Source organism: Mixophyes fleayi, chromosome 1 (assembly GCF_038048845.1).
Source record: "Mixophyes fleayi isolate aMixFle1 chromosome 1, aMixFle1.hap1, whole genome shotgun sequence".
NCBI lineage: Eukaryota > Metazoa > Chordata > Amphibia > Anura > Limnodynastidae > Mixophyes > Mixophyes fleayi.
Window position 1 is genome coordinate 359,191,727 of NC_134402.1, and position 12,469 is coordinate 359,204,195.

Below are 12,469 nucleotides of genomic sequence, written 5' to 3' on the forward strand. Positions count from 1 at the left end.
TACTAAAACACTATTACCCATTCAATAAACGAACAAGAATAGTTAATGTTAACTTAATAATAACGAGGTTAAAAAAATAAAATTTAAGGTAAATGTTTAATATAAAACGGCAGAATTCTCCTCCACTGTTAGGTTTTATCAGTTTTGGAATTATCTTTTCTGCAGCGAACACCCAGATGACGTCTCTGTACTTTACTACAGCTACGTGCAATATACAAACTGCAGCACTTTAAAGTGACCTCAGAATGAGGGAGAAGAGCCCCACACCTAGATGAGAGTCGGTGTTCGTGCGTGTTCCGTGTTTGTCATGGACACGCAGGCACACTCCACGCTGCTGGAGGGCGGGGGGACAGCTGTGGGTAGGAGGGATCTCTGTGGACGATCCATTTCCTGTCCAGGCTGGTGGAAATGTGCAGAGAGAAGGAGCGAATGTGAGATGTGGACAATGGGAAGCGGTGGAAGGAGGGGTGAGAGTGGAGATGCTGCCCTGTGACAGTGGGGATGTCACACACCTGGTCTTACCTCAGTAAATAGAAGACTGTGACACCGGATCTCGGGGACTGCTCCATTTCTGTATGTAATCTCACTTTAAGGACTATCTATCATTACCCACTCGCTGCCCAGTGGCTTTTTATTACTAGAGCTTAAGTTGCAGAAAGTGGAACAAGCAGAGATTCAATGCAAAACAAAACGCTTGTATGAGAAGTTCCTGCCCTGGAGATTTCACAATCTCTTTGCTGCTGATATAGATGGAATTTCTCTTCTGGGGATGTTGGTTACAGTAGTGTGTTTACATGGGTGGATGTGTGGTGAGTGTTTTAGTTCGGACCACAGTCCTAAATAAGGGTGTGTCTATTTTTATTTACCACACTGGGGGTAGACTAATGTGCCATTTACGGCAAATGACACAGTATGTTTCCTGTAATCTGTAAGAAGTACTTTACACTTATGAACAATTGCAGTTTTATAAGGTGACAAAGCGTTGGTTAATACTGGATCAGTTAAAGTACATATCACTCTGTTGTAGGTACTGCCTCTGATACCATTGCTGAGCAACATTTCTATATATTATGATGTCTGTATAATGCTAGCCATTAGTAATTCTACTAAAATTGTCAGTAAAAAGTATTCGTTGGCAACCAAGCAGTCTACCATATTGTAGCATCCCAGAAAGTGTAACCCAGAAACCAGGTACCACAATTCAGTCACTCACGTGGCCTGCTAGATGGAATGTTTTTATTCTTGTTCGGACTGGAACCAAATGATATCTGTGAATTGGGTTTGTGGTCCTTGGTGCAGGATTTTAATTATATACTTCCTTTTAAACACATGACTGTATCAAAGGAGAACTATTTCTATTTTTGGACTATACTTCTCTTCAATAACAAGCAGAACCATGGAAATCCCATGCCCCGGAACTCTGTGGTCCAGGAGAAAACCACACTTGTAGTTTTGAATGTAAACTGGTGGATGTTGAGATTTGCACATAGTTAATTGGACAAGCTGTGTTGTTAACCTTGATTTGTACCTCTTCCACTTACAGTACAGAAGCTGGAAGGTATGAGTTTCCTCCTACCATCAGTGACCCCGGGCATGACAACCCCTTCCCTTTCCCCCATGGTTCTGCCAGTTGGGATTTGGTGGGTTTATTCCAAAAATAAAACATGCATGGAATTCTCCTTTAATTATTATTAATATAGCAGCTACTAAATTGGGTAAACTTAATAATAATTTGCATATTAATTTTTAGTGCAAAACACCTGGAAAGCTACAGGTTTTCCAGGCATGATCTATGTTCCTTTAAGCATTTGCCCTGAATTGTTGCAAATGGCTTCTTGTGAAGGTCATATGGATCAGTGATTTCTTGTTAAAGCTTCATCTTCTAAGTTGCATTTGTAATGTCGTTTGACAAGAAGGGGGAATGGCTGTCTGCCTGCATGAACTGTTAGGGGCATATTTATTACTAACCATATTTTCATCACGATCCATTTCAATCCCTATCGCAAAGATAAGGATTGAAATATTGTGACTATTAAAAATCTTCAGCAGCCATAGAAAACTGCTGTTACTGTGCAAACCTGTCGTCTATAGTCTATTGCAAACCTTTGTGATAGTGACCAGAGGGGTGAGCAGGTAAGTTGCCTTGATGGATCCGAAAATATCCTCTACCGCAATGCTCTCCACATAATGGCTCAATGGCCAACACAAGCTTCATCTATCATTAGCCATCAGGCACAAGTTCTGAAAATCTTTTATTTTCGGAACGTGTTAAATTGTGCAAAATAGTCCCCATCTATGGGGACTGCTTTAGAGTTTGAAGAAAAAGGCAAAGCAGCAAATAGCAGCACGGTGGCTCAGTGGTTAGCTATCAGTTCTGCCTCACAGCACTGGGTCATGAGTTCGATTCCCGACCACAGCCTTATCTGTGTGGCGTTTGTATGTTCTCCCTGTGTTTGCGTGAGTTTCCTCCGGGTGCTCCGGTTTCCTCCCACACTCCAAAAACATACTGGTAGGTTAATTGGCTGCTATTAAATTGCCCTTAGTCTCTCTCGGTCTCTGTGTGTGTTAGGGGATTTAGATTGTAAGTCCCAATGGGGCAGGGACTGATATGAGTGAGTTCTCTGTACAGCGCTGCGGAATTAGTGACGCTATATAAATGATGATGATTATCTTCAATATCTAATGCAGTGCTCTCTTAATAAATTTCAACTCTACTTAAAGATGCGGCTGTCGTTTTCGGCAGATTTTGATGTAAATCAGATTGATAAATAGGCCCCAAAAGCCTGTAAAGTAATGTGGGTCTGTCCATGACAGAAGCTACAAAAAATGTGATACAATGCCTGGGTGCACGTACTAGGTTTACATAAACATGCTGGGCTGATTCATTAAGGCACGAAAAACAAACGTAAATTGTGGTTTGTTTTTAAAAAGCACCTACATGGGGCCTATGCACATCTGTATTCAACTAGGAGTGTATCTGAAGATACATCTGTTGTTGAATATGGGTCAGACAATACACACAGGATACGTCCAATACTTAAGTGGAATATAAAGTCCCAAAAGAAAGCGGAGTAAAAAAAATATTCAATTAATGTCGCCTACTAATACTATAGTCATTAATGACAAAACATTTTAAAAAAAAAAACAAAGAAAGAAACAAAGGCCCCCCCCCCCCCCCCATAAAATATATTTATTAGGATGTTATTAATGTCTACTGTACATAAAATGCATTTTTACAGTGCTCCTGATTGCAGATCTGTAATACGTACCTTTGAGATGTCCAAAGCTTGAATCTGACACTGCTGCCTGCCACCGACCTTGGCGTGCCCTTACTGCGCATTCATTTGTCCTCGAAGATGAATTGGATGTTCACTCAATGGCATATGGTCTGGCTCTGGGCACGCGCAGAGCGATTTTACACAAAATATGTATCAGCATTTATGTTCCTTAATGAATCAGGCCCTCTATGTGCACCAACGTCCGTCCCCATCCCATAATTTGATACGGCCGGTGGACATGATCATGATTCTATTTTTATACTCTCTCAAAACGTTTTAACTTACAAGACATACACAATAAAAGCTAATACTGAATGAAGTGCACATGGACCAATGCAATTAATCAGTCATTTAAGCAAGTTAGATGTTTGAACATTGTATTGTATCACATATAGGAGCGTTTGACACTAGAATCTTCCCACATCAACATGCAGGAGTCTCACATGACAACTATGTGCTGATAAGGAACCCTCCTCCTTCCACTATTTAACTCTGTCTGTGTCTGCTGTTTGCCTACATTCCATATATCTCATCTTGACACTGCACTTGTTCCATCTAGTTCTGCCTGCACGCAGACACAAGGTCAGGTCCCTACCCACCCCATAATCATCACACCCCTCTCCTGAAATCATTTGTGCTGCAGTGAACATTCTGATGATTGGATTGGCTACAGTTTGCATCTATACAGCATACGTGGCTGTTGTTGATACAGTATGCAAAATCAACAAATGTGATGTGCTGGTAGTGCAAAAATCCCTGGACCTGCCTGGTAGCATAATGACAGTCTCAGCGGACATGAGCCCGGGTAGATTTATGTATCTTAGTAGTAAACAAAATTATTTATTTATATTTGTCCTAGATGTATATACTCTGTACACTTGTTTAACATGTATGTTACATACTGTATATGCTGTAATATAAAGACAGGTGAAGAATAAAAATGTAAATGTGTGTAAATATATATATATATATATATATATATATATATTACACACAAAATTAATAACCATTTGCAGCTCATTGCAATGCTTGACACATTGAGTGCAGAACTCACTTTGGTTATTGTTTCTGTGTACTACTTGTTAGTGTAGCCAATCAGATTACAGATACCATTTTTAATATACAGTTTACAGCAAAAACTAGTATACTGTGTGGTTGCTGGAGCATATTGTACCATGTTATACAATTTTGCTCCAGGAGTAACTCTCATATACAGCATATGTTCAAGTCTAAACTATTGTTTTTCTGTATTTGGATTAGGAAGAGCCAATTTGAACACTGGCGTTAAGATGGGTACCTGAGCAGACTTCTTGTGTGGGAACAAATTAGTTTCTCCAGAGGTAGCTGGTGAGTATGTTTGGGAGAAAAATAACAAATACCTTCCTTTTGTGCATTAGGAAAACTATAGGCTGACAAACATTCTCATGTAGAACTAAAGGCAGCATTAGCGGATGAAATGACCTATCTGCCGCTGTCTGCACTTTTAATACCATATATCTATATATTATTCATCAGCCTACATTACTGTCCTTTTATATTTAGTGGCAGCTGCCTGAATAGTGACTGTGTGCATGTTGAACAAAGGAAAAGTAGATTTGAACAAATTGAAGGCTAAGTCCTGAACTTACAGTCCTCCAAAAATAAATCAATAAAAAAGCTAAATTAACCTTAACCCCTTAATGAAAATAAGCCTTTCTTTTGGTAGTGTTTTGTAATTAATGTTTTTTCATTGAAATATGATGTGTTCTATTTATATGTGTAATATTTTATATGGAGTGATACAGAATAGGATTTCATTTATTTAATTATTAACCAAAATAATGTGTTACCAGAGGAAACTTTCAGCAGTCACAAGATTCTTAAGTCGGTCTCCCCTATTGCCAGCGCGTATAGATACAATGTAAACTGTGTCTAACAGTAACGACAAGCAAGCTACGAGTTCATCCAGTATGCATGGATCTATTAGTTCATGCTGGTAGTGGAGAACTGTATAACATTAGGAGGATGTCTTAGTGACATCATGGAGTACACATAATTAATTTTGAATATAGTGTGTAGGAATTGTGGGCCAGTAACTGAACAAACCATTTCCTGGACCTTAAACTGTATCCCTAAGCTGTCATTAACAGGGACAGACCAGCAACTGCCACCTTTAATGGCCATTTGGGGTTGTAGGCTTTCCAGAAAGGCTGTGTCTAAATGTCCCATAGGTAAGGAGGTGATTATCAACTATCTGTCTAGTTAGATACCCTCTGTAGACCACTACTACCTCATCTGCAGGATGTCCGTAATGGCAATAGCTTTCAGCCTAGCAATTTATAGGGGGGGGGGGGGGGGGAAAGAGCCGATATCTGCAGATGTCACACCATAGGTGTGTCTTCAATTGATAGATCCTTCAGCTACAGGTAGACAGTTACTATTCGTAAAATTGACAGATTGGATGCGACTTCTTACGAGACAGTTCCATCATTTGAATTATTTTGTGCATGGGTTTTAATCCCACCAATCCAATAGATAGTATCAGATATTATATATATATAATTATAATTATTTTGTAACTTCAACACAGAGCTTTGTTCAGGCTGTTACAGCTATCTGGTCTCAAAACATTTTCTCCCCCTTAGTTCTAGGGGAAAGTCTTGCATAGACTGTATAGTTCATGCGCTTTAAGGATTAACATCACTATCTCTGGCTCCAGCCCTGAAGATATGTATAAAATAATCATTCACCTTTTAAAGTAATACGTTTGTTTGGTCACCTATGTTATTGTATGTGTGATACTAACATCTAATGTTGTGTATGTTTAAGGGCCAGAGACAAGCAAAGACATGAAGCTAAATGAGAGGAACTTGGTGTATTATGCCACCTGCAAGTCACCAGTGGACAAAAGTGGGTTCCTAAATAAGAAGGGTGAGCGCAATGCTTCATATCACAAGCGCTGGTTTGTGTTGAAGGGTAACATGCTCTTTTACTATGACAACGAAGACAGTAAAGAGCCAGTTGGAGTGATCATACTGGAAGGATGCAGAGTAGAGCTGTGTGAGTCTACTGAAGAGTATGCTTTTGCAATCCGGTTTGGCTACGCCAAATCCCGTGCCTATGTTCTGGCTGCGGATAGCCATAGTACTATGGAATCCTGGGTAAAAGCTCTTTCCAGGGCAAACTTCGAATACATTAGACTTGTGGTAAAGGAATTGCAGGAGCAACTTATGGAAATGCAGAAAAACCAAACCTCTTCTAGCTGTATTCTGGGTTCTACAGATACCAATCCCAGTTCCCAGAGTGCCTGCCAGGCTGTGCCTTACACTCGGGATAGGTCTCCTGTAAGGGACAATGGCTGTGCCCTATGGAACAGCACTTCCACCGACTTATCCAATGGCTTCATCCATACAAATGGACCGAAATGTAAAGACACAAAAGAGAACTTAGGTGATGACTTGAGGAGACATGGCCAGCTCTACGACTTGGAACCAGAGACAATTTTGCAGGCTGGCTTTGGTGTGAATGAAGAATGCACCTCAGATGAGATCGATGAAGACATTTCCAACTTCACAAAGCTTCATGATTTATTTGGGGAAGAAATTAGGGAACTCAGAACCCAGTGGGCTGAACATTTCCATGAACAGTCAAACCCTGGTTTGGGAAAGTGTGAATAATGGCTGGCAGGATCAATCACATGACTGTTTGTTTAAAACCATAGTAATGTGGTTGTTATTTTTCCTCAGCGAGGAGCCGTCGTGTTTACTGCCAGAATCGCAAACCCCGTTTATTCTATTTTCAGATTTTGTTTTTATGGTGCAAAGTTACAAAACAATTGGACCCTTGACCTGATGACAGTCATGGGCTTTTTTTGCATAAATGTAGGATGGTTAATCAAATTTACTGATACAATTGTTGCATTTTGACTAAATTGACTTCAAAATGTTGGACTTGAGTAATGTAACAATCAGGGAATTGCATCCTCTGTTATTAGTTGCACAATTGAGTACATTAGGACTTGTCCATGTTATACTTTTTATATCTTTCTAAAAAATTTTTAAAACACTATGATAATCCTATTCTATGTCATTTTAAATGTATTGTAAATCACTAATATGGGTCTGCTATTCCCCTATTATATATGCACAAAGGCAGTATCCATCTTTCTTTTAACTGATGCTGTAAATCAGGCCTGTCCAACCTGCAGCCCTCCAGGTGTTGTGAAACTACAAGCCCCAGCATGCTTTGCCAGGAGACAACCTGTTGATAGCTGGAAGGGCATGCTGGGACTTGTAGTTTCACAAGCATCTGGAGGGCCGCAGGTTGGACAGGCCTGCTGTAAAGCCTCTCTCCTCCATCTCATTTGCATATAATGCACCTAGCATGAGCAAGGAGACACGGATATTTTTTTTTTATTTTCGAAGTGGAGAGGATTCATATAACAAACTTGGCATCAAATACTACTGAATATGAAATGATTATTAATAAATGGTTATTAGAAATGTTCAGTTTGCAAATCTATATTCAGTGGAGATGGGTTTTTGAATGTAAATTTGCATGCAGAAATACCAGTCCTCCAGGTTACACCGTTTTAAACTAGCTTTTCACACAAGCACTTTTTTTTAATATTAAAAACCCTTTCCCCAAATGTAATGACATGGATACAATTCCAGGGACGCCTGCTGGTTAGGAGATACTACACCTACCACTGCCACCTCCCTCCGTAACAGCCACGTCTCTTGGCAGAAAAAAATGTTACAGGAGCTTGTTGTGATAAAGAGAACTGACCAATCAGTGCTCTGACACATCCCCATGCAAAACAATTAAATTCTCCTACATTTAAAACTGTGTTGCCGGGCATTGAAAATAAATGGTGTCATAATCATTTATAATTGGTTTAGTAAATTAAATCGCTACCACTTGCATGTAAGTGTTCACTTCATGATCCATTGGAAGATTAGGTTAAAAGCACTTCAGAGAGAGAGAGGGAGCAGCAGTGCCACATCCTGGCTGAAAGAATGTACTGCATGGCAGCAATTTCAAACCTTCAAATGCAAATCATTGCAATTATGTGCTTCTTAGCAATGCAAGTAGTCTATGGCTACATCAGCTAGAAATCATGTCAGCTCTTTGCAATGATATTTGTAAGCTTTCACTTATATAAAGAGCTGGCAGTTGAAGAAAGACTGTAAAAGGGCTTTAATGCAGAATGAAACCCTTAAATAAATGTCATGATAAAAACTATAGTGAGCATACTAGTTTCATATCTTTTGCTGGTTAAGTTTGGCCAGGAACATCTAAAGAGTATTCAGGGCATACTTAATGGCTGCAACTTTTTGTGAAATTTCACCATTTATTTAAACTGCTTTCTACAACCAGTGGTTGTTAGATTAGTGCGGCGGTTCCCAAAGCGTGTGCCGCGGCTCCCAGGGGTGCCGCGGGCCAGACATAGAAAAAAAGAAAGAACACAGAAACTTACCAATCCGCCGGGACCCAGCAGCCTCCTCTCTCCCACAGCTGTCACTGACAGTTGCGGGAGAGAGGTGGATGCTGGGTCCCGGCGGATTGGTAAGTTTCTGTGTTCTTTCTTTTTTTCTATGTCTGGCCCGCGGCAGAGGAGTGAGAGGGAGCATGACAGCGGTGGGGGACATTGTTTTCATTGTGCGCTGGGGAGATCTCTGATGTCTGTGGGATCCTTTGAGTGAGCAGAAGAGGTACAGCGAAAGGTACCTTCTCCTAACGTGGCATCTCCTCGTGAGGGGGACCCGATCACTTCCACTACAGCTAGTGGCCGGGATCCAAGTGCCAGCCAGTGCCATTGGGCACCTGGACAGTCACTTGACTGGAATCAGTGAGCCCCTGGAGCAGTGCCCTGCCAGGGAGGACTTTGGTGCAGGGTCCCTAGTCCCAGGGAGGTCAGGTGGGGGATTCCTTGTTTAAGCAGCCCCACTCTATGAATGGGATAGTATGTGGGGGGGGGAAGGGTCGATCCTTACATGACTCACTCTAAAGTTTGTGTCTGTTTTGCAGTCCACTTTCAGTTTGTCATTGTGCAGTGCAGCTCTCCTTTCTATCTCCCCTCATCATTCCTATTATGTCAGATAAGGGGAGTATGTCAATGTAGTCGTTACTCTAGATTGGGTAGGGTGACAGCGGGGCAGAGAAGGGTCACAGCGGGGCAGAGGAGGGTCACAGCGTGAGAGGGGCAGAGGAGGGGGGCAGTGGAGGGGGACACAGCGTGAGAGGGGCAGAGGAGGGGGACAGAGGGCAGAGGAGGGGGACAGCATGAGAGAGGGCAAAGGAGGGGGACAGCGTAAGAGAGAGCAGAGGAGGGGGACAGTGGAGGGGGACACAGCGTGAGAGGGGCAGTGGAGGGGGACACAGCGTGAGAGGGGCAGTGGAGGTGGTCAGCGTGACAGGGCAGAGGAGGGGGACGGGGACAGAGTGCAGAGGAGGGGGGACAGCGTGAGAGTGGGCAGAGGAGGGGGACAGCGTGAGAGAGGGCAGAGGAGGGGGACACAGCGTGAGAGAGGGCAGTGGAGGGGGACACAGCGTGAGAGAGGGCAGAGGAGGGGGACAGCGTGTGAGAGTGTAGAGGAGGGGGACATCGTGAGAGAGGGCAGAGGAGGGGGGGACAGCGTGACAGAGAGCAGAGGAGGGTGGACAGAGGGCAGAGGGGGCAGTGTGAGAGGGGGCACTGTGTCTGGATGCAGAGGGGGCATTTTTGCATACAACTAAATAAGTATTTCTGTCCTGACCAGAATACTTATTACAATTTTTTGACACAACTACTTCTAAAACAGGACTGCTCAATTATTTTGGAGGGGTGCCTTGAAAAAATTTGGAGACTCTAAGGGTGCCGCAAACTGCAAAAGTTTGGGAACCACTGGATTAGAGAACACCTGCCCTACTCAGTCATTCCAGATTTTGGGATTTGCTCATTGTGCCGAGTAAAATTTAATATGTATGGCCTATGTGTTTAGTTATATTTAAAATCTATAGTGGAGCAGCAACTTGCACTGTAGCCAAAAGATATAGTAACATTAGTAAGTTCGTCTTCTCAACAGAAACACTGCGTATGTCTAGAATTTTATTTCGGGTAAAATAATACTAATACTTTATAGAATATAGAAAAGTAATATACACTGTATTCTTGCAAAGGGGCTATTGGAATGGTAGCATCAACACCTAGTACCAATCTGCTTATTCTGGGTATTCTGACTTGTCAAAATAGATAAATATCCTTTTCTAATAATGATTTTAATTAAACAATAAAATAAATAAATGCTTCAATGCAAACAATAATTCTCCTCTAAAAAGTGATAATGAGATAAAATAGATGAATCGATTAAACACAGCTTCCTAATTTGTGGGACTGGGTGTACCTAAACATAGGAGATCAAGAAAGCTTTGTAGGATGATTTTAAAGTGAATTTACTATTGCATTAACAAATATGGAAAGACTAGTTCTTAATAGCAACATTCTATTGTGAGACTCTTATTTGCAATGCTACCCATTAAATAGCGAAAAGTTTATTGTGATGTGCAAAGTTTTTGTTGATTTCCGAATAAGCACACCCTAGATAAATGAGAAATATTATTGTGCTCTAATTGAGCTCCTAATACTGCAATTGTTGTTTTCAACAAGTTTTTACTTTGCTGTTTCATCAGTACATTTTTACTACAAAAAAAATTATTTATTATAAATGAAGTATATCAGCCATTAATCTATTCTCATTATCACTTTTTAGATTATACGTGTTGTGTGCATTAAAGCATTTATTTTATGGTGTTTAATTAAAATCTTTATTAGAGAAATATGTTTAGCTTCACATTTTTTCCAGTGCAGACTTCTCTGCACTACTTTTCCTATTTTTGTACAGGGTTAACATCTACCCTGTTTAGATAACAACAGGCAAAAAGTGAAGAACAACGAATATAATATTATTATATCTTTATTTTTTTTTAAGCTCTCTCTTACCATCAACCTGGCTGAAGGGTTGACAATGCCCCTCCGCCCTGTATTTCTATGAAAGGGAAATTTATTCGGGAGGAGTATCTAAACCGATCTGGCCTTCATAAAACAGTGTATGACTGTAACAGCCAGCGACTGTTAACTAGCACATCGACCGCACGTATAAATTAATTTTTCACATTAATTCATTGCACTTCACCCAAGACAGCATTTCTTAGTTTTTTAAATGTTCTCCTTTCAGTCTCTCTTTTTGTGACTTACGTGCCGGTGATTTTACGCAGCCCCGGTGGTCTTGCTGTAATTCCACGTAAAGCCGTCCTCAACTGTCGGGATCAGGGAGAGGATTAACAAAATGAGGTTTAGCAGATAACCTTCTTATTTTTCTTTCCATAACAAAAGAGCCCAAGACAATGGGCTATAACAGTAAAACGGAACCCATGCAGTGGTACTAGCAGTGTCATACGATTATACATACATAGTAAAAATGCATCATACATCAGAAAATAAAGGCAATCCGTAAGATTTGCTTAAATACAGCATAAAATGAGGCATCAAAATAGAGATAACAATAATACTAATAATAATATCGGCTGGGCGTCTGCCCCGGATGTAATGTTCCTAGGAAAGTACCACCTCCCTCAATCCCTCTGTAACGTAAGGGGGCGTTCTCCATCTATTCCAAATCTTTTCATATTTATCAACTAGATTCCTGCTAGTGTACGTGAATCGCTCATGACCTATTGTGTCATTAACAAGATCAATCCAGTCTTTCAAGGCCGCACCCTCCGGAGCCATCCACCTCCTTGCAATGACCACCTTTGTGAACATAAGTAAAGTAGTAATCTAATGAAGCCTATGGATGTTCTTGTTCAGGCCCTTACCAAATATACACAATCTTGGCATGATGGCAGACACTCCCACTCCCAGCCGAATTATACAAACAACCACCTCCCTCCAGAAGGAGGAAACCAATAGACACTTCCAAAGCATGTGCCAGAAGTCACCCTTCTCGCTCCCACATTTAGGACACAAAAACAACTGACCCCCACTAAATTTAGAGAGCTGAAGGGGAGTAAAATACACTCTATGTAAAAAGAAAACCTGGACCTGAAGAAATTTAATAGAAGTAATGACCCGACCTGGACTATTCAAAAAATTCCCCAAGTCTTATCATCAGTTTCCACAAGCGTCGCAATCTCTCCTATGGCGGCCTCTCCTTCACCCACTCCGCCAGACC

General features: G+C 41.1%; 1 protein-coding gene across 2 annotated transcripts; it reads left to right on the plus strand.

Annotated features, from left to right (window-relative positions):
* Positions 1 to 349: 349 nt before the first annotated feature.
* Positions 350 to 7,761, plus strand: PHETA1 (PH domain containing endocytic trafficking adaptor 1). 2 transcript variants are annotated; one of them, XM_075178472.1, is made up of 3 exons: positions 350 to 573; positions 4,539 to 4,625; positions 6,087 to 7,761. In XM_075178472.1, exon 3 carries the CDS (start codon positions 6,107 to 6,109, stop codon positions 6,932 to 6,934), a length of 828 nt encoding a protein of 275 aa, XP_075034573.1. In that variant the 5' UTR covers positions 350 to 573; positions 4,539 to 4,625; positions 6,087 to 6,106; the 3' UTR covers positions 6,935 to 7,761. The 2 variants fall into 2 exon arrangements, with proteins under 2 accessions (XP_075034573.1, XP_075034574.1); XM_075178473.1 differs by lacking the exon at positions 350 to 573 and adding an exon at positions 585 to 809.
* Positions 7,762 to 12,469: the final 4,708 nt, after the last annotated feature.